Genomic DNA, 21,580 nt, shown 5'->3' with positions numbered 1-21,580 from the left:
TTTTTTAAATTTGTGATGAGGGGCTTTATTTGCCTTCTGGGGGTCAAAGGGTTATTGCTTTTTCTTCACTATTAGCACGCTGCCTGAATCTGCTGGAATGGAAGGACATTGGACCACCAACTGTATCACACTGGGTTAAAACTGTTTTGCTTCACCTTAAACTTGAGAAAAATAAGGTACGCCTTAAGGAGTTCAGAACACAAATCCTATACTGAGTGAAACCCTTCTGGACCTTTTTCAATAACCCATCTACAAAGATAACACAGGGACCATCCTTTATTTCTTTACATTTCTGCTTGTTCTTTATTTTTTGAATTATTTCTTGTTATTTGAGTGTTTTAATGCTACATCCTGTCTAAAAGTACTTTCTGAACTGACTCTGAAATATCTTTGTTTATGGGTTTGTATGTATACAAATATATAATTACGTGTGTTTATATATTTCAAGTCCCGACCTGTACCAGAACATCAATGGGGGACCTTTTTGTGTGGAGTCTGCATGTTCTCCCTGTGCATGTGTGGGTTTTTTCTGGGGACTTTGGCTTCCTCCCACAATCCAAAAACATGCTTCATAGGTTAATTGGTCACTCTAAATTGTCGCTAGGTGTGAGTGTGCATAGGTGTATGATTGTGGCCCTGTGTCAGACTGGCGACCTGTCCAGGATGTCCCCTTCCTTTGCCCGCGAGTGGCAGGGATAGGCTCCAGCAGCCCCGTAACCCCGAAAGGGAATAAACAGATTAGAAAATCAATGAATATATATTTTCCCTACATCCATCCATCCATCCATCTTCCTCCGCTTATCCGGGACCGGGTCGCGGGGGCAGCAGACTGAGCAGAGATGCCCAGACTTCCCTCACCCCAGCCACTTCCTCCAGCTCCTCTGGGGGGACCCCGAGGCGTTCCCAGGCCAGCCGAGAGACGTAGTCTCTCCAGCGTGTCCTGGGTCTTCCCCGGGGCCTCCGCCCAGTGGGACATGCCCGGAACACCTCTCCAGGGAGGCGTCCAGGGGGCATCCGGACTAGATGCCCGAGCCACCTCAGCTGGCTCCTTTCGATGTGGAGGAGAAGCGGTTCTACTCCGAGCTCCCCGCGGGTGACCGAGCTTCTCACCCTATCTCTAAGGGAGCGCCCAGCCACCCTACGGAGGAAGCTCATTTAGGCCGCTTGTATTCGGGACCTCGTTCTTTCGGTCATGGCCCATAGCTCATGACGATAGGTGAGTATTGGAACGTAGCTTTGCTTTTCGGCTCAGCTCTCTCTTCACCACAACGGACCGATAGAGCGACCGCATAACTACGGACGCCGCTCCGATCCGCCTGTCAATCTCACGCTCCGATCTTCCCTCACTCGTGAACAAGACCCCAAGGTATTTAAACTCCTCCACCTGGGGCAAGGACACTCCACCGACCGAGAGATGGCAAACTACCTTTCTCCGGTAGTTTCCCTACATTTTCTATTAATATAATGCAACTGCATTGTTGACAGCAGGGGAAGGGGTTGTTTGTATTTGTGTTGAAAATTATGTTAAAATGTAATAAATACATTTAAAGACTAAATGGTTTTTTTATGTGTTGAATGTTGCAGACCCCTGCTATAGAAGTATCAGCAACAGAATCAGCAAGATCTCCAACAGCATCTTTACTTATCCACAAATAAAACCTTTCTCTGTTTACACCCACAGATTGATCAATGGCCTGAATGAGTACACCTGTGAAGAGTACGGTTCAGTACTATTAAAGACATTAACATAACTCAAAGCTCTAATTCGACTAAAATAACTAATTAGAATCCCTTACTCTAATGTTTTAAAAAACATATGTTATTTTTTTTTTAGAAATATTATTGTTGTTTTTTTAATTTCAGTATATTTGTTGTGACAAAAAAACTTAATTAAGCACAGACACAGTAAACAGTTAAATTGTTCCTGATTTAATTTAGCCGTAATTTTAACAACATTGATGTAATAAAACACAACACTTGCAATTGCAATCACTGCAAATATTGAAAGCACTGGCCTCAATGTAGATACATTTCAGACTAGAAAAGACTCAATAAATATTAAAAAACAGAATACAAACATTGAAGCTGTGTGGAGAACAGCGTTATATTCTTCAATACTAGTGATGAATGTTGGGTATTGTAGTTTATAGCTGTATATCACAGTTCTGTCATATTTTTTAAACACTACTAAACTTTTCTGGAAACTATTTTTATAGAACATACTACACAAGTGAGAGTTTTTACAAGGTACTGACTTCAAGGTACTACAGTGCTTCAGGAGGAAGTTATTGTGTGAGTGGTGGAGGTGTAAACAGAAGCTTCTATATGTGAAGAAATGCAGTTTTTATTAAGTTACCTGCAAAAAAAAATCAGACAGAAAAGTATGACAGTATTTACGATAAAAAGGAGGAATCTAGTTGCATTGATAAATCTGTTTCTTTCGTCAGCCTGTGTTTAAGCCGAGGCAGGAAGGTCAGTAACCTGCATCTCAGAAGTCAGAAGAGCTGCAAAAAGAAAGAAAACAGGCTGTAAGACAAAACAGTTCTATGAGCGTAAACCTTAACTCTATAAAGTCTACTTAATCAAAGAATTGAAGGTGAAAAAAATTAAATTAAGATGTTTTTAAACCCTTTAAATGCACAAAAAATATGCACAATATAATTTTCTCTATATAGACAGCATCAACTATAATACTTTAGGTGTTTTTGTAAGATAGATAGATAGATAGATTTTCCCAAAAGTATTTGTTCAATCTTCACATCATGATGTCACTTGTGCACATCATATAAGCAGTTTCTCACTTCTTTGAAGAAGTTGCAATTGCTTTGGTACATCCATGCAAATGATTGTATACAATTCTCTGCTCTTTGCTACATTATCAATTGTTTATGTCATGTTGATCAAAATGTATTATATAGTTCACTGTGCAATAGTCTTCCTCCTCAAAACACCTAGTCATTAGTTCCTCGTATAAGTCATTAACTGCAAAATGGTTGACCAAGTTGTCATAATGTGACAAACATATTTGGCTGCATTGCAAGAGAGGATATTCGCTGTGATGTGGATGAGAATTTGTGGCCTAACATACAGGAACGACAAGAAGTGTAGGAAGACCTCACCAATTCCTACTGCACTGCCTGTACTGTTGGACAGAATATTGTCCTATCTTTTTTTCCCTTTGTGTTACTGTTTGCAGTGGGTTTTTTCTATGTTGGTATGACATGGTTTGTCAACAAATTACAATATGAACAATAAAAGTGTAAATGTGAATCTTGTCCAGTCTCTTGCAATCAAACAGAAAATGTGTAACTTACATTTTACAATAATTGTCATCAAAACTTTAGTCATAGTTTACATCAGAACCTCCCTCTAAAGAACACAGTTATATTGACAACATGACTACATAATTTGACTGTCTTGTTCATAGACAATGACACAAGGACTTGACATTCTGATGGCACTGACATGTTCAATGACATAAAGACTTAGTGTTGAGAGATGAACTAAAGATTTTGAACAAGTTACAGGCTTTTGCAAGAAATCCATAGTGTTTTGCTGTTTGTACAAATTGTTTTGAGAAATGCACACACGTATTTGCAAACTTCAATACTGATCTGAGAATTGTACTAAAGCGACTGAGAAAAACTGTAAAGTTTGATTTGATTTGATTTGATTTGATTTGACTTAAAAGTGGGAATCTGTCACACAGCAAAGACCTTTGGACTTCACTTTGGACATCAGTTAAAGATTGTAAAAGCATAGAGCCATCTGCTCCACTCGAATTGTTAGATAGATAGATAGATAGATAGATAGATAGATAGATAGATAGATAGATAGATAGATAGATAGATAGATAGATAGATAGATAGATAGATAGATAGATAGATAGATAGATAGATAGATAGATAGATAGATAGATAGATAGATAGATAGATAGATAGATAGATAGATAGATAGATAGATAGATAGATAGATAGATAGATAGATAGATAGATAGATATAAATATATGTAAACTGTAAAATTCTACCTTTTAATAAATGGCTTTTTGGCAAACTGCACTCGGTCCCTTATCGCTGTTCCAAACACCAACATCTGCTTCTCTGTGTCAATTACGCACTGTAGTATAGATGAGGAATGAACAGATAAAATGACATTAAGATTTTAATCTATTCTGTAAAAGCCCTTTCACATATGTGACTTATGTGCATGTTATTCTTAAAAATCTTTTTTTTGTTGGCTTTTTGTCTCTTTATCAAACAAAAAATAATTTTCTTCATTTTTTTCTTTGTATTTGTTTAAATTCTAAAACTGCAAATGATTTCCTCAATGCTCCGTCTGGATATTAACTGAAGGGTGGGCGTGTTATTTTTTTTTTCACCTTGAGAGACCGCAAAGTCTTTAATCCCAGAGACATGAGGGGCTCAGTGCTTTCTGAAAATAAATGTTATCATAAGAAAACAGCTTGAAGTCACCACACTTCACATTTATCATCTTCCATACCCAGAACGAGAAAAGAAGACATGATTCTGAGCTGTCCGATGGTCAGGCTGAGCTCCTGGATGCATCCTTGGACACAGACGTTATGAGGAAACGGAAAGCCATTCAGCTCTGTTCGATTCTTCTCGACTAAAGCGGTCAAACTTTAATAAAAGTGGGGCAATATGGGTCAATTATGAGTTCTGGTTTAAATGTGGTTAATTATAATATGAGGCAACCTCACCCTAAACTCTCCACAGTCCGTGATGACATAAGATTCTGCTTGCAGCCGGTGTCAATCAGCACTTTCACTTCCTGTCCCAAACACTGTAAAAGCACAAAGGGACCAACACTGGAACTGTACAGTTGTTGTTATGAACCATCATTTTTTCTTTCTGCAGCTGGAAAGGCATGCATTTTAAAAATGAAAACCCATCTTCCACCTACTTTGCACAACACGTGAACAAAGTCCTCGTCCTCCCTGTTGTCCTCTCTTGAATTTAAAGGGCTCAGGAGCATCCTGCCGCTGTTTGGTGCCATGCTTTCACAGGCTTGCAGCAGCCGCTTTTGGACGATGTTATGTGGCTGCTGCAACAAACACAAAGCTGAGATTTAGCTCAGGAAAAACAATGGAAAACCACATCTAAATGAAAAACATTACTATATTTAGGGATGCTATTAGGATCCATATAAAAGTGACAAGATGGATTTTCTGAACTGAGACAAAAGAGCTTTGATTACATAACCTGCACATTTCAACTCAATCATTTAAAAATGCTAAACTCTGGTGAATCCCAATATTGTTAAATTATTGTTACAGATAGTGTTAGGAATTTGACACGAGGCTCACTCCCTGTTTAGACGTTCCAAGTTTCTTCAGTCCATCCAAGGGCAACAGATCAGCTGAGTCTCTATGGAGGAACCGGATAGCTTGTTTCAGCCTCCTTTGCTGCCTCAGAGCTGCAGCATCCAGAGCCTCTGAGCTCCAGCGGTTCTCCATCTGCATCCCTGTGTACATGATGGAAGCTGAGAGGGACAAAACACGGGTCTGTGCAGGAGCGGGTGTCCTAGTCCTGCTGGTCTTTTCCTGCCTGCGTCTCACACAAGGAATCCCCTAACCACTACATCTGTCAGAGCAGGGGAGACTCCCCCATAAAGGCACCACAAACCCAGACAGCTGACAGTGGACTTCCAGGCTAAAATTTCAAAATAAAATTCCTTAACATTTAAAAAATGGAGCATCGTGACAATGTAAAGGCAACAGTTGACCTTTTTGCAGTAGATATGTTGACACATCGGTCCATATTTGCTCATGACTGAGTTCTGGTATCTGAAAAGACACATAATCATGTTGTTTATACAGAAATTAAAGTCCTGGAGATTTTAATCAGTCTGTGGCTATGAACCAATTTGCTGACAGCTACATTTTTGGGTTATAGTGACACTAAAAAAAAAAGGAATTTAAACTGTATAGCAACCTAAAGCGGACAAGGTCCCAGAGACAATAACAATCCAACAAATGTCCTTTTTGAAAAGCTTTTTCAATGTGTAAAAACATAATCATAACATGTTACATGATACAATGCAATCGATAGTAATAATAACAACAAAATATTGATTGTAACAATGCAAAACATGTTAAAAAAGGAACTGGCAGAAGCATATCTTATTGAAGGAAAGCTTTATAACTATATAATCAAGATGCCTATGATACCTATATAATGTAATAATAATGATTATTATCATTTAACATCCTCGATATACAATAGTAATAAGAATAACAGTTGTACATATTTATGCATATCTACCATTACAATTTTGATTGATTTAATATCCTCATCATTATCTTTATATATGCTAGTATTTAGCATATATACTTGTATTGTGTCCGTAATTGTAATTGTTTTAAAACTTTAAAATATTTCTACATTATTTTTGTTCAAACACCAGACTATTACAAATTTTTTGTTGAACATACAGACACATAAAATCACCTATGGTAAATACAATATTTAAAAGCGTACCATTAGCTTTAAATTTTTTTTTGTTCCTCTCAGCTTATAGGAATAGTATATATATATATATATATATATATATACAAATATATATATATATATATATATATATATATATATATATATATATATATATATATATATATATATATATATATATATATATATATATATATATATATATATATATATATAATTTCTGGATGCTATTTGGTGATAAGTAGTTAAAGGATTCATGTGATATTAGAACAGTTTGATATTTTTTATAAGAGTCTGTGGTTTTAATAAGTATTTAACACTGTAGATGTCATGCAACGTTTTAAATTACTGGACAGTTTAAGATTTTAGTTTTTTCCCCCTTTTTGTTTTAAAATGCATTTTGTGGTTTACTTTAAGATGAAAATCTTTGAGGTAAACTTGGGTGATTTCAAAGAATCACCCAGTTATTTTTTTCATTAGAAGAATTCAGGACATTTTAAAATATCTTTACAAATTTAAATCCAAAAATTAGTATGACCATTTATTTGCCATGGTACATACAAAAAAACTATAATATTTGCAATAACTCATCTATTGTTGAAGTTTTGAAGGTTCATATTAGAATGACATAAGCAAAAAATAAAGAAACTTAGCAATTTTTGCAAAAAATGAAAAGTCTGTTTTAGAAATTTGGTTTAGTAACAACATAATCTTTAAGCAATTAATGAAACCCAAAGGACAATTTTACACTTACTCAGTTTTTAGAAATGTTTCATGTACCTGTATCTTCTGAAAACATTTCCTCTCTGTAATTATTGCAATTCCTTCTGGTTTGAAAATGTTGCTTACAGGTCTTTTTTTTTTCTTGCTTCAGTAACATTCATTTACGATGGAGTATAAGGTCCAGTTTACAAAAAAAGTATTTTTATTTAATTACAAATTTAAAGTTGTAAATTTACAAGAAAAAGTCATACCTGTAAAATATGAGAATAAGCAGTACATTTACAACTTATTCCCGTAATTTAACAGGTATGACTTTGAGATTTAAAGTCGTAAAATTTAGAACTTTAAATCTCAAAGTCATAACTGTTAAATGACAAGATTTATAGTCATTATTTTATGAGAAAAGAAGTAATACATTTATGACTTTAAAACATGTACATTTACGAGAAAAAGTCGTAGATTTATGACTTTAAATCCCAAAGTCATAAATGTTAAATAACGAGAATAAATAATAAAATTCACAATAATAAAATTCATAATTAAATAAATAAATATTTAATGATATGTGTATCCAACTTACCATGGAAAAGAATTTGGATATTACCCTATTAATATTTTAACTAATAAGATAAGAGATGTTTATTTCAAATATTTATATAAATATTATTCGGCTGAATGTTTCATCTCCCATAGGTTTCAAAAGGATATCTACGCCAGCTGTTCTTTTTGCAACAGTCATCCAGAAACCTTTACACGTTTATTTTGGATTTGTTCTTATACCACAAAATGTTTACACTGGTGTACTAAAGTTGCTGGAAAAAAAATAATTTTTTCATGATGTTTCCTTTTGCTATAAGCATTTTATTTTTTTTAAAGAAATAAACAATAATTAGGCATGTGACTCAATTTAACTTGTCTTTCAGTCAAATTCTATATACAAAAATGTAAATATACCCACATGAAACTTTCTTTAAGTGAACTTCTTAAAAACTTTTAAGAATCTGAAAGCTATACAAACTTGGAATTTATTTGAAAAATATTAACTAAATAATTGGAAATGCACTGAACTTTCCCTCGTTTACATTTTCGTCATTATGTTGTGATTTACTTAAGTAATTTCATTTATATCTATTGTCTATTGTACTTTTTCTCATTTTTTTGCCTCTCCTGTTCGGTCTCTTATGTTCCGTTGATGCTATTTATTGATATTGTTTTGTTAATAAAGTTTTCTTGAAAAAATAAAATTCTCGTATTGTCCCATCAGAACTACACTCACCATGGACGCCTTTTCTGTGCATCATATCTATGTTAAGGGTTAAATGCTGTTTTTATTCCTATATACAAGATATCCTGCGGGTTTTAGACCAATTAAAAGCAAAATTCATCTTTAAGATAATGTTTTCGCAATGGATTTCGTCACAACCTAGTTTTGTTTGTGTGGAAATGTAGTGCAGACAGAGAAAGGTTTTCACTGCATTGCCCACATTCCCCTTCTTTTCCCACACGACCTTGTTTTCAACATGGATGCCGCAAAACTTCCACCCGCGTCTCTGTTTTTAACATATCTGCTGCATTTTATGGAGCGCAGTCGCTCGGGCCGCCGGGGCCGAGTAATCGTTGAGATATTCTAAATCTTTTATCTTCTTTTCCTCGTATGGCGCAGCGTTGTTCCACTCTTAAGCTGCAAACAATGCGAAAACTGAAGCAGAATGGCGTCTGCCTGGGGCCCGTGAGACTGAATAACAAATAGATCAGAACAAATTGTCGTTGCTGACGCGGAAGTTGACCAATAATCTCGAACTTTGAGACGTTTAAACCAATCACGTCTCAGCAAAGCTTAGTGGGCGGGACAATAGTGCAATGATTATGCTGTCATACATGTTCCCGACGCGATCGTTTCCTGCACTGGTGCATGGTGGTCGAACAGGAGGAATTGTTGGAAATTTTTCGGAGGTTAGTATATAAATTGGTTTTTACCCAGTGTGCATTATTCCTACAGCCATGTCCGTGTCGTGAGTGGGAGTGACAGGCTCTCGCATGAAATTAGTCGGAGCAAAGACACTGCTGTTACATGGGAAAGCTGACATCTTCCGACTTATATTTCTTATGATATCATTAAAAACATAATGGATTCCTCGTACATGTTTCCTTACTGCGTCGCTAGTTGACAGAACTGTGCTAATAGCTTGGTTTGAGCTGGCCAACTAGCCTCCAGTTGGCAAAAAAATACTCCACGTAGACATAACACAACAGTTTAAATACCATTGCACTTTCTGAAATACTCGATATACGTGTTAATGAATGGATTTTATTGCTAAAACGTCATAATTGAAGTAGTTAGCCCCGTAGTTAGCATTTTAGCTAACATTGATTGATTTTTCTTTTTTAAAAGAGCTAATTTAGCGGTTGTCAAGCGTTTGTCTAGGCAGCCTGACATCTATCAACGCAAGCTGTTTTTGAGCCAACGCCATGAATGTTTACTTGACTCAAAATTGCAAGTCATAGTTTTTTGATGCAGTAGCTAACAAGCACAACATGCTACAACGTTCACTTAGCGCCAAACAAATGACAAGCGGTGACAGCTAGCTTAGCTACCAACAAACCATATCATTATCATGTTGGGTGTATCACAATTCTATGATTTATGGTTCGTATTAAGTTTATTCTTAATTTGAAAATATAACTGAAAGTTCGTCAAACTTATTTTATTAGCTCTTGTTAACGTCACTGAATCAGATAATAAAGTTTAACGGTTTCATTATAGTTACTAGCTTTGTCCGTTCACCGCCTCCATATTATTATTATTTATATCATTTTAATGATTTGGGTGATTGATATTTTTTATGCTAATACATTACATACATTATTTTTTGTGTGGTAAAACATGTTTTTTGAACGTGTTCATTATATACTTATTCCTTTTTTTTTCCTCTTTGAAACTAGCACGAGGAATATAGCGCACACCCAACAACAACTTTTTGGTTGAGTTTTTATGTATCTGTAATGTACGGTATATGTCAGTGTGGCAGCGAGCATTCGGGGCTTTTTCTGAAGTGTTTGCTAACCTGCAGGCTCCAGCATTAACTTGGGTGTCCTGCATCCCTCACTGCAGCGGCTGAAGCATGCTCCTGGCCCAGATAAACCGGGACTCCCAGGGAATGTCAGAGTTTCATGATGCTGATGGCCAGCCCGTGACTCTCTGTCTGACAGAGGCTGTGACGGTGGGAGGTGAGCTCCATAATCTTGATTCTAAAATATATATGTATATATATATATATATCCAGAATGTAATATGTTTTGTGGGGATCAGATATGAGAGGAAAGGTGATTAAAAGAAATTTCCTTCAAAGATCCACTCCGATCATCTTTTGGTCTCTTGTATTTAATTATGATTATGCAATTTTTAAGCCAAATGTAAAACACCTGTGCCGTTTTGTATGACATAGTTCCTGCAGAGAGGCGGTAGTTGGTTAGAAATTCACCTTTTAAATTTGTGACTCAGAGCGACCCTGCCCCCACATCCTCTCATCTATATGTTAGAATCCTGTCCCGCTAGCTTACAGCCCCTCTCAACCCCAACCTAACATTAGCGGTGCAACAAAAACAGTGAGTAATATTGGATCTATCCAGCCGTTCAGTTTAGATCCAGATTCCAGCTCAGATGAGGAAAACAAAGACGTACACAGATCAATTTCTCTGCAAGTGGATGCATCAGAATGGAGCAGAGCAGAGAGCTTGTGGCTCGCCGTTTTGAGCTTCTGCGTCATAACTACAAGCTTTTTTTAATTTCTTTTTTTTTATTGTCTACTCGTGATTCACAACTATTTGAAAAATGAAATACTCAGAAATGCAGTTTTAAGCTATTCTATTTTTATTTCTCCTCCATCAGGAGAAAAATGCCTCAAGAACATGTTAAAAACATGATTTTCATCGGAGTGGGTCTTTAACAACTCCATAACGAACTCCAGTGCGAATGCAAATTTTACAGGATGCTTTGTTCAACCCGTCAAAGAAAAACAAAGTGTTGTTTTGGTTGAAAACCTTTTTATAGATGGAGATCAGATGGAGAGCATGGACACGGTGAGCCTGCAGGCTGTCACTCTGGCAGATGGCTCCACTGCCTACATCCAACACGAATCCAAAGCTTCCTTTTCAGATGGGCAGATCATGGATGGGCAGGTGATCCAGCTGGAGGACGGCTCCGCTGCCTACGTTCAGCACGTGCCGATGCCTAAAGCAGGTAGAAAGCAAAAATGAAACCAGATGCTGCCTGATTATCAGCTAAGCTCCAAACACACAACCGTTTATTTTGAAATGATGCCGTAGGAGGAGACAGTTTACAGCTGGAAGATGGACAGGCTGTGCAGTTAGAAGATGGAACAACAGCATTTATCCACACACCCAAAGGTAACCGGACATACTTTGAAGTTTATTATAATTGTTTATTCCTTTGTGACATTTTTGAGCCGTGCTAGTTGTGATAGCGATTTAAAAAAAAGTTCGCCTGAAGGTGACACAAATGCATATTTTTATATATAACAAAAAAACTTTTGAGGTTCTGACTAAACCTGAAGTTTATGGGCTGTGCTGCTGGTACTAGTGATTTCTTTTTTCCCTACCTAATCTGTCAATGTCCCTCCTCTTTGGTTCTGTTCAGAGACTTATGACCAGGGTGGCCTGCAGGAGGTGCAGCTGGAGGACGGCAGCACCGCCTACATCCAGCACACGGTGCACATGCCTCAACCCAACACCATCCTAGCCATTCAGGCGGACGGCACCATAGCAGATCTGCAGGCCGAGGCCACGGCCATCGACCCAGAAACCATCAGTGTTTTAGAACAGTACAACACCAAGGTAAATGCAACAGTTCAGTGTGATGGGGCAGTTTTACTAGCTTTTGAAGTGCCAGGAAAAAATGACAACACTACAAAGATCCTGCATCACGGGGGCCAGAAGAGATCTAACTAATCACTGGGTCACCACTCCCACCAAAACGCCCCCAAATTTACAAATCCTTGGTCATTTTTGTTCATGCATTTTTACATTTGCAGTATGGATCCAAACCTTTTCCTACATCATTAATATCTTGGTTATTTGATGTTCTGTGTTCTGACACTGGAATACTCTGGTATTCCAGTCTAAATCTTGAGACGGACCCTTTGACTGCCTAACCTGATGATCTTTTTTAACTGATCTTTCTTTACTTCTTATCTTTTTTGTGTGTGTTTTAAAAAATAAATCCATTTCATAAATTACGACATCAGGGTTGTGTAAATTTCCCTTTCACATGATTCGATAGACGACTTCATACATGGTCCACAAATTGATACATAAAAGATTCAACTAACTTTGTGTCGATAACATACAGCTTTATTTTTTTTACCTAAATGGATAGATGTATATTATTTATTTGACATTTAAAAACATAGATACAAATGCCTTTGAATAGAGAAACTTAGTTTTTTTTCTTACAGGCATTTTTTATTTTTAGCAACAAAACAAGAAAAATGTCAAAAGGAAAAAAGAGTTTCAAACAGTAAAACCTGGAGTTTTGGGTGTTTTAGACTCTTTGTTCTTTGCGGTTCAAAAAAAAAGTTTCACATGAACCGGTCAGGAAGCCCAGCTCCGTTCTGGAGTTACCGCTTGACTTGGTGGGGGAAAGGAGGATGGTAGCCAAGCTTTCATTAGTGATGGAGAACCACGCCGACCGCCTGTGTGGCGCGGTGCTAAGCAGCTCCTTCAGCGGCAGACTGCTACATCTACATCTGAAGGAGCGGCATCGTAGGTCATGCCTACCTGCCGCCGTGAGACTCTGTAATCAGAGCTGCTCCCAGTGAACCCACAGGAGATGTGTTCATCTCCGTCACTTTACTCTGTGTCACTTTAAAATACGCTGTGTATTTTTTAACAATATTATGACCCCTGGTGCTATTCCTTATATTTTCTCTTACTGTGGATTTTTGTAAATATGTGACACATTTACTCTTTTTTTTTTTTCTTTTTTTATCTGTAGATACTTATCCTGCTCTATTATTTCTATCTAATATGCTTCAATGTTGAAGTTTTCTCATTGCAGAGCAAATAAAGGAGTTTCTCTAATGTATTCTGGTATTGTCTGCGGTTGTGTTTAGTGCTTGTGTTTGGTTCACCTTCAGCTAATTATAGTGGATCTGACTTGGTAGAAGCAAGCTTGTGATTGGACGTCTGTTTGCATCACATGTACATAAAAGGCAAAGACAGTAGAGACACAACAGGAAGAGAAACTGACAAAAACAGATTATTTACTTCCTGATCATTTTTATACTCTTCACCAGCATAACCTTGTTTGTGTCTGTGGTTTTCAACCAATCCCTCTGTTACTCCCAGTGCTCAATCAGTTTTAATTAAGTGTTTATAACTTTTACATCCCCGCTATAGATGTTTTTGTGCTGGTATTATTTTCACTGTACACTGTTGAGCCTTGGAAGGTACATGAACCCGTGGGCGGCTATGGTCAGGCCAAACTAAAACGACGCACACATTGAACATTTAAAAGTGTTTGAAAGCTTAAATGATGCCCTCTTACCAGCCAACACCCGTCTGTCTTCTCCCTTCCAGGTGGAGAACATAGAAAACCCTTTGACGTCCTTTGGAAGAGTGGAAGCAGACAATGAAGTCCACATGCGGGTAATCTGTACATGTGTGATGTGTTGTATGTTATGGGTTTTACATTCAGGTTCAGCATGTAAAGCCTGTGATTTCTTTTAGATTGTGTTACAGGGTCAAGATAACAGGCAGGCAAGAGTCTCGAATGTTGGAGAGAAGTCTTTCCGTTGTGATTATGAAGGCTGTGGGAAGCTCTACACAACTGCACACCATCTGAAAGTAGGTCTGAATGCTGTGTTGATGTGTGTGTGTGTGTGTGTGTGTGTGTGTGTGTGTGTGCACACACCGTGTGACAACCGTTTGATTCCCTCGTATAAAGACCCACTCCAATGAAAACTCTGTTCTTGTGGCATTTTTCTGATGATGGAGGAAAAACATGAAGAAAATTAAAAGTAAATTAGCATTTCTGAGTATTTCTTTATTTAAATGGTTGTGAATCAGGAGCAGACCAAAAAAATGCAGTTGGAAAAAGATCTCATTTGTGTCGTAGAAAATATTCTGGGGCTGTAAGCTGGCAGGAGGGCGCATAAACAGAGCACCGGAGAACCCTCGGTAACGGGAAGGGGGTGGGGAGGCTCTGCTCCAATAGTCCTGCCACAGACTCAGAGGTGAATTTCAAATGAACTACTGCCGCTCTGCAGAAACTATGTTCTAAAAATAACACTGTTTTTTTAAATTTTGGCTACTGATGTTATCATCGTAACCCTTGTGCTATCTTAGGCACTTTAACATTGGGAGTTGGGTCATCTAGACCCACTAGACAGTGCTCTGAACCTTTTTTCTTCAATGATTTGTGATCTTCACTGGTGTCCATGGATTCTATGAAATCCTCTTCACCTTTATCCACCTTTGTCATGGTAAGGAGAACACGTCAAAGTAAGGGTGGGGTCATCTAAGGTAGCACAAGGGTTAAATATAAGATCTCTGGAAACACTTTTACAGTAGATCAAAAATGATTGAAGTGGGTCTTTAAATAATGCAAGTAAAAGATAAAATCCCTTATTTGCTGCATCTCTGTGAAGATCTCCTCAGCCGTACGTTTTGTTCATGTCATATAGGTGCACGAACGCTCCCACACCGGAGACAAACCATACATCTGTGATTTCCGTGGCTGTGGAAAGAAATTTGCAACAGGTAACTGCAGAAAAATCCCATTTTTTTCACCCAATTTTCTTCTACCACACTCCTGGAGGTTTCAGAGTTGACATTGTGGTGAAATGTTATCATTTAAACCTTAGAAACCAGAGTAAATATAGACATGAACTGAGACCAAACCAGGCTGGTGTCCCCTGCAGCAGATGACTGCACGAGGGCTACAGAGCAAAACGGCAGCAGAAAATTGGCCTAACTGAACATCTTTGTTTGTAACAAGGGTACGGGCTGAAGAGCCACTCACGCACACACACGGGGGAAAAGCCATACAGATGTCAGGAGCTGAACTGCAACAAGTCTTTTAAAACCTCCGGAGACCTCCAAAAACACACCAGGACCCACACAGGTACGAATGCACGCCTCACTGACGAGATGCACCACACCAGACCATAGACGGCTTCAAAAAGCGTTTGGCCTCGTCTTATTGTTGTTGTCACTGGAGCCTTGCTGTTGATAATTGACATTTGGCTTAAGGGCTTTCAGCTTTAAGAGTGCATCATTCCTGAAAGAACGCGTGACACCATAACAAAAGCCTATGGTGGAAAGTAACAGCCCGCAGTTACACGCAGACAGCTTTAAAAACACACAGAAGGCCACAAAGCTGCAGGATTGGCTGAGCAGCTTGATGAACTGAAGCTCCCCCGCGCCCATCACAGCGCTGGAGGGTATGCACATGGTCATCATCAGCAACAAGGGGACAAACTGAATGTTACAGCAAACAAAGCTGTTTACAGCTACAAAATTCATTGGATAAATAAACACAAGTAGAATTATAGAAAGCACACTGTTGACTTTTGATTCCTGCTTACGATTACTCTGTGCCTTTGGTCTATAAAAAGTCTTCTTGTCTCTTACTGCCACATGTTGCAGGTGAGAAGCCATTTCTATGTCCAGTTGAAGGGTGCGGCAGGTCGTTCACCACCTCCAACATCCGCAAAGTTCACATCCGAACACACACGGGTGAGCGACCGTACTACTGCTCTGAGCCCAGCTGTGGACGATCCTTTGCCAGTGCCACCAATTACAAGAATCATATGCGGATTCACACCGGTGAGTCTCTGTAAATGTCCTGCTTTCCGTTGCACGTTTGAGCTGATCTGGTACTTTTGGGTTTGCCCCTTATTTCATTTCTGAGCATCTGGTTACATCAAGTAGTTGAAGTCCCTCCCATCATCCTTTGATCTGTTGTAAACGTGATCCCAGTGGTCTTTAAATTATGCTGTTTATAGCTAAAATAAAAATAAAAAACCTGTGTCGTCTTCTTGGACATAGTTTCTGCAGAGCGGCAGTAATTCGTTAGAAATCTGCCTCTAAAGCCATGTTCCCGCTGCCCTTGGCAACGCATGTTAGAGCGGCCAGTCTCAATAAAGAGTCTATGGAATCGTGGAAAGGCGCATTTTTGGCTTCTGCGTTCAAAACTCGTGTTTACGTGTAGCTACGCAAGTTTCTTTGACCGTTTTTGGGCTCTATGTACAAATTCCGCATCCATTTGGCGGGTTGTAAGTTAAACCAGGTTGAGGTTCGACCAATCAGGGAGACTCGGTTTTGGAAGTAACGAATGGATGGCGTCCCTTTAAATTCACAAAAGTGCCAGCCGGTTGAAAATTGATCATGGAGGAGAAATTGATAAATGCGCCCAGCCTGGAACAAGATTCACGAGATTTGAACCGCTTCGACATTTTGCACCAAGCCTCTTCCACCTGGAGATGGCAGACGTGAGCTAGAATCAGATAGTGACCGACCGCTGTGAACACCAAGGGAGTTCCAGACATGCCTGGTAGTTTAAGTTGTGGGTGGGACGATTTTCGCTGAGCAGCCCTGCCCCCCTTCCCCTCCCTGTTGCTGAGAGCTCCCTGTTTACATGCTGTCCCGCTAGCTTACGGCCCTTCACGACCCCAACCTAACATTACCAGTGCAACAGAACAATATTGAAGCTTTCCAGCCGTACAGTTCTGAGCCAGATACCAGCTCATGAAGGCAGACTTGGATCTATTTGTCTAAAAGTGAATGCATCAGAATGGAGCACAGCGGGGAGCTTTTGGCCCGCCCAGCATATTTCCTGTTATAAATACAATCTTCTTCAAACTGCATTTGTGCTCCTGATTCACAAAAATTTGTAAAAAGAAATACTTAGATATGCAATTTTGAGCTTAATGTTTTTTGTAAATGTCCTCCATCATCAGAACAATGTTTCGATGATAAAAACACAATTTTCACCAAAGTGGATCTTTGAATGATTTTTTTTTTTTCAGCGTCTTGCCCTTTTTGCAAAAAAGCTTTGACACGCCTCCTTTTATGTTTTTCCAGGTGAGAAACCGTATGTTTGCACTGTGCCTGGCTGTGAAAAGCGCTTCACAGAATACTCCAGCCTCTATAAACACCATGTTGTCCACACGCCTTGCAAACCTTACAACTGCAACCACTGCGGGAAAACCTACAAACAGATTTCCACACTGGCCATGCACAAACGCACAGCACACAATGACACGGAGCCCATTGAGGAGGAGCAGGAGGCTTATTTTGAGCCTCCAACAGGTGAGTTTCTTGTAACAAAAACACAGCAACCGTAATTTCCCGAAACGTATTAGTCCCTAATCTGAAGAGTATTGTTGATCCTGCAGATGCCATTGATGACCCAAATGTAAATTACACCCAAACTGTGGTGGAAACCGATGACTCCAGTTCAGAGCAGGCTCCTGTGGAGAGTTCAGATCTAGCTGGACAGCAGCACGTTGCCTTGGTAACTCAGGAGGATGGAACACAGCAACAGGTAAATAGTCAACAGGTTACAGTAAAGTACTGACAAAAAGAGTTCTATGAAATTATTTTGAATCTGCAGACTTTAGACTAAATTCCAGTATTCATAATAAATGGCATGGCTAACACTTAGCAACAAAAGCACCAATGAGGCTTAAAAACTGACGGAGGCTACGTTCACACTGCAGGGCTTAATGCTCAATTCCGATTTTTTGAAAAAATCTGATTTTTTTTTTTTCAAGGCTGTTCACATTTCCAATTAAATATGAATTTTTATGATCTCCTGTGTGACCGTGAAATGACCCTGAAGTGACCCGCATGCGCAGAAGAGTACTCAACAGGGAACGACGTCACTCGTTGTTTGCGGAAGTAGCAAACGTTAACAATGGATGTCAACAACAGTGTTGTCAACAGTGGAGATCTTTTTGCATTATTAAATTTATTTTCACAAAGGAGCCAGCACAATTACAATATTCTCATTTTAAGAAGGCATTGGAGCCAAGATCGTCTGTAACCACTGTTGTGGAATGGGGATGTGTATGTGCTAGGGCCGTGCACGCGTGTGTGTGTGTGTGTGTGTGTGTAAGAGAGAGGAGAGAGCGTGTGCAGCGAGGTAGAGAATGAGGGCGGCAGTGGCGGCACGCATTCATGTTGTGTGTTAAGGGGGAAGGAGAACGATAATAAAAGAAGGTTTCCCCCAGAATGAATGCTATGGACTCTTTATTAACCCGCTCTGGAGAATCTGAGGGTCCGAATGGGAAAGTGAACCCCGAAGGAGGATCAGCCTTCGGTCCCCCGCGCTTCTGACCACAGTCGGAAAGGGAGAAAAAAAATTCATCGTGGGAAAGGTTCAACACCACGCTCGGCCATTTCGCTGGAATTCTTTTCAAAAACCGCCCGGTTGCGATAAGAGCCCTTGAGTTTGGCCTGAATAGAGCTGTCACCCCAAATATTAATCAAATAGGTGAGCTCACTTTCCTTCCACTGAGTGGTCTCAGCAGCATCGTCCGCCATGGTTGATGTTTATGTTCTCGTTTCCGCCTACTTCAATGCAGAATTATGTTTGTAGCGTATCGATGACGTGCGGGTCGGATTCATGTGGCCTGGCCGGTCAGATGGAGGTCGCATTTCAAAAGATCGGATACGTATCGTATTCAGGACCACATACCCAAGTGGTCTGGGTCGCATTTGAGGAGATTAGATCTGTGTTGTTCAGACTGTCTTGAAAAGATCAGATACAGGTCGCATAGGGGCAAAAAAATCCGAAATGGGTCGTTTCAGCCTGCAGTGTGAACGTAGCCTTAGTGATGTAATATTTCACATTTCCATATTAGCTTGAAATCTGAATGTTGTTGCCTCGGATGTGCTTCACATCAGGTCAGTATCTCAGAAGCAGACTTGCAAGCCATGGGTGGAACGATTACCATGGTAACCCAAGAAGGCACAACAATAACCATCCCCGCCCATGAGCTGGCAGCTCAAGGTGCCCATACAGTCACCATGGTAGCAACGGATGGATCTGATGAACAGGTAAAATCTCGGTGCACAAAAACATTCGGTTGAATGCAAACTACTGTGAAAAGCTTGATAGTTTTTATTTGACTGCATATCATTAACACATATTTTCTCCTAGGTGGCCATCATGACACCAGACATGGCTTCTTTCCAAACTGTGGAGGAAGCAAACTACACCCAAGAGCCGGAAGATATTCATCCCGTCACGTTACTGGCCACCTCCAATGGCACCCACATTGCTGTGCAGGTCATTAAACCAACATGGAGGGATTGTAACCCTTTAAATGTTTACCTCCTATTAAAACAGCTTACCAGATGGATCTGGAGTCGAGAATTCAAAGGAACTTTACATTTGGGAAATAATAAGGATTATAAACAAATTTCTAGAGAGACTATGGGCGAATCAGAATTCTTCTCCTACGGCTTCTGCCTACCCCTACATTTAGATGTAGCCCTCCAAACATAGAGTTATGGAAAAATAGTGTCTTCTAATCCTGAAGTCACTCCCACTTGGTGACAGCGGCAGTTTTCTGTTGTCAAAACCGTTTACAGGATACTAAAAGGAGTGTGGAGAGCACACACCCAAGCAAACACAAAGAAAAGAGGGGATCCTCAAAAACTGATGACATGTAATTACAGTTTATTATGGCCACCAGCCGGCTCCTACAATCCTGCACTAAAACCTCTGCAGAACTCTTCTTTTCTAAACAAAAGCTCATCAACAGTAAGAGTGAAGAACATATGTGGGGAATTTTCCTCTCAGGTGGGAGATTTTTGGAGTGCTTTTGTTTGTAATGGAAACATTGGTACTTGTGCTGTCAGTGGAGACAGACGGCCTAAAGACATTCAGATTTTCTAATAGTATATACATAGATCTTCTATAAAATACCAAATCACATTTGTCTACAAAATTAGAAATATATATTAAGATTATGTCAAATTAACTGTAATTGGGAAATTCTTAACCACTATTCTAGAAAACAAATCTGCATTGATTTAAATTAATTTGAGGTTGCCCTTTTTGAAAGTGTTTTACACTCCTACAGCTTTGTTTTTAATCATTTCCCCCTTTACTTGGATGCATTTAGATTGCATATTGCACTGTGGACCATTTTAAATCTCTATTTCTTTTGGAAATATTTTCCCGAGTTTCCTATTCAATTCAACTTTATTTAATTCTAATGTCCAATCATTTCACTGATAAAGTTTATCATGAATTATCTTGTCTTGACGCCATAAAATGTAATCGCTACACCTAAGAAGCATTGATTGAATCAACGTTTGCAGAACTAATGAGCTGCTATCTCAGTGTGTTTGAATCAAAGTGTTCTTGATTGCGTTTTGTTTTGTTTTGTTGGGATAATTTCAAGGCAAACATTTGTGCCGAGTTGGATGTTTTTTCCAAGTGGGTGTGATTTGTGAGTCTCAGAGGACTATAGAGCTGTTGAAGTGTTGGAGCTGATGGTGTTTTAAGAGAATGATTGAATTTTGATAAACTGTGTCAGTGTGTGTGTGTTTTTTTTTCTCACATTTTTCTTTTTATGTCTACAGCTCACTGATCAACCTTCCCTGGAAGAAGCCATTCGAATAGCATCAAGAATACAGCAAGGAGAGTCACCGGGTCTGGATGAATGATGGACTCTGTATTGGACAATTATTTAGAATCTAAACCATGGGAAATGGACTTCGGTGTTGAGAAAAAATCATCAGTTTTCCTCCTTGTTCATTTTTTTCCACAGTTTAACTTAGCTTTTACGTGTACATAGGATTTTTGATAACTGGAGTTTGCCATGCTGTTTTGTTCCTGATCCTTAAAATTAAGTTGATGCAGAAAATGTAAAGAAGGAAAGACACAATAATGCTTTATGTCTATAGTGCACATGCAGTGTACAGGTTTTGCTATTTCCTAAAAAACTTATAAAAGCTTTTTTGTGTCATTGTTGCTTGATTTTCATAGTAGCAAACCTTTGAACAATTGTAATTAGGACTAAAAGTCTCTCAAAAGGTGTCAAATTTTGCAGAAGCTATACCACAATTCAAGCATCAACTTAAAAAAAACTCAAAACATAGAAAATCTTCCTGCACATATTAGGGGTGTAAAGATTAATCAAATTTATTTATATTCCTATGATCTAACCAGATCAATCTGTCTGACGCAAGTTAATCAAATAAACCTGTTATTATAAAATTGTTTCAAAATGAAATGAATTAATTATAATCAATATTGGAAAACATTTGAATTGAGGTTTGGTAGATTTATTTTACTATAACAGAAAAAGACCAAGTACTATCACAACGGACAACACACGTGTCAGTA

General features: G+C 38.8%; 2 protein-coding genes across 7 annotated transcripts; one reads left to right on the top strand and one right to left on the bottom strand.

The window, feature by feature from the left end:
- Window positions 1-1,906: 1,906 nt before the first annotated feature.
- nrip3 (nuclear receptor interacting protein 3) lies at window positions 1,907-10,331 on the bottom strand. Of its 3 annotated transcripts, none has more exons than XM_023955584.1 (8): window positions 10,260-10,331; window positions 5,328-5,485; window positions 4,925-5,065; window positions 4,722-4,804; window positions 4,502-4,641; window positions 4,380-4,432; window positions 4,029-4,117; window positions 1,907-2,504 (listed from the first exon to the last, which is right to left on the bottom strand). In XM_023955584.1, the coding sequence occupies exons 1-8, from the start codon at window positions 10,273-10,275 to the stop codon at window positions 2,489-2,491; spliced, it is 696 nt and encodes a 231-aa protein (XP_023811352.1). In that variant the 5' UTR covers window positions 10,276-10,331; the 3' UTR covers window positions 1,907-2,488. The 3 variants fall into 3 exon arrangements, with proteins under 3 accessions (XP_023811352.1, XP_023811353.1, XP_023811354.1); XM_023955585.1 differs by having other exon boundaries at window positions 4,925-5,062; XM_023955586.1 differs by lacking the exon at window positions 4,029-4,117.
- Window positions 8,696-21,200, top strand: znf143 (zinc finger protein 143). Of its 4 annotated transcripts, none has more exons than XM_011475774.2 (15): window positions 8,696-9,147; window positions 10,266-10,422; window positions 11,246-11,434; window positions 11,521-11,601; window positions 11,852-12,048; window positions 13,792-13,860; window positions 13,942-14,058; window positions 14,898-14,973; window positions 15,212-15,337; window positions 15,862-16,041; window positions 17,299-17,526; window positions 17,613-17,761; window positions 19,126-19,278; window positions 19,382-19,510; window positions 20,815-21,200. In XM_011475774.2, exons 2-15 carry the CDS (start codon window positions 10,317-10,319, stop codon window positions 20,896-20,898), a joined length of 1,884 nt encoding a protein of 627 aa, XP_011474076.1. In that variant the 5' UTR covers window positions 8,696-9,147; window positions 10,266-10,316; the 3' UTR covers window positions 20,899-21,200. The 4 variants fall into 4 exon arrangements, with proteins under 4 accessions (XP_011474076.1, XP_004069436.1, XP_020559451.1 ...); XM_004069388.4 differs by having other exon boundaries at window positions 8,723-9,147; window positions 10,307-10,422; XM_020703792.2 differs by lacking the exon at window positions 8,696-9,147 and adding an exon at window positions 9,217-9,841 and having other exon boundaries at window positions 10,307-10,422.
- Window positions 21,201-21,580: the final 380 nt, after the last annotated feature.

This window comes from Oryzias latipes, chromosome 6 (genome assembly GCF_002234675.1).
Source record: "Oryzias latipes chromosome 6, ASM223467v1".
Taxonomy (NCBI): Eukaryota; Metazoa; Chordata; class Actinopteri; order Beloniformes; family Adrianichthyidae; genus Oryzias; species Oryzias latipes.
This window is presented reverse-complemented; position numbering and strand designations above follow the sequence as displayed.

Bases quoted from the DNA above. Each gene is read 5' to 3' on its own strand.
- nrip3 (XM_023955584.1), bottom strand. The intron at 4,642-4,721 runs GTGAGGTTGCCT...CTTTTATTAAAG, and splicing joins CGGACTGTGGAGAGTTTAGG to TTTGACCGCTTTAGTCGAGA. The intron at 4,433-4,501 runs GTATGGAAGATG...ATTTATTTTCAG, and splicing joins GTCTTCTTTTCTCGTTCTGG to AAAGCACTGAGCCCCTCATG.
- znf143 (XM_011475774.2), top strand. From the start codon at position 10,317: ATGCTCCTGGCCCAGATAAACCGGGACTCCCAGGGAATGTCAGAGTTT. The intron at 10,423-11,245 runs GTGAGCTCCATA...ACCTTTTTATAG, and splicing joins AGAGGCTGTGACGGTGGGAG to ATGGAGATCAGATGGAGAGC. The intron at 13,861-13,941 runs GTAATCTGTACA...GATTTCTTTTAG, and splicing joins ACAATGAAGTCCACATGCGG to ATTGTGTTACAGGGTCAAGA.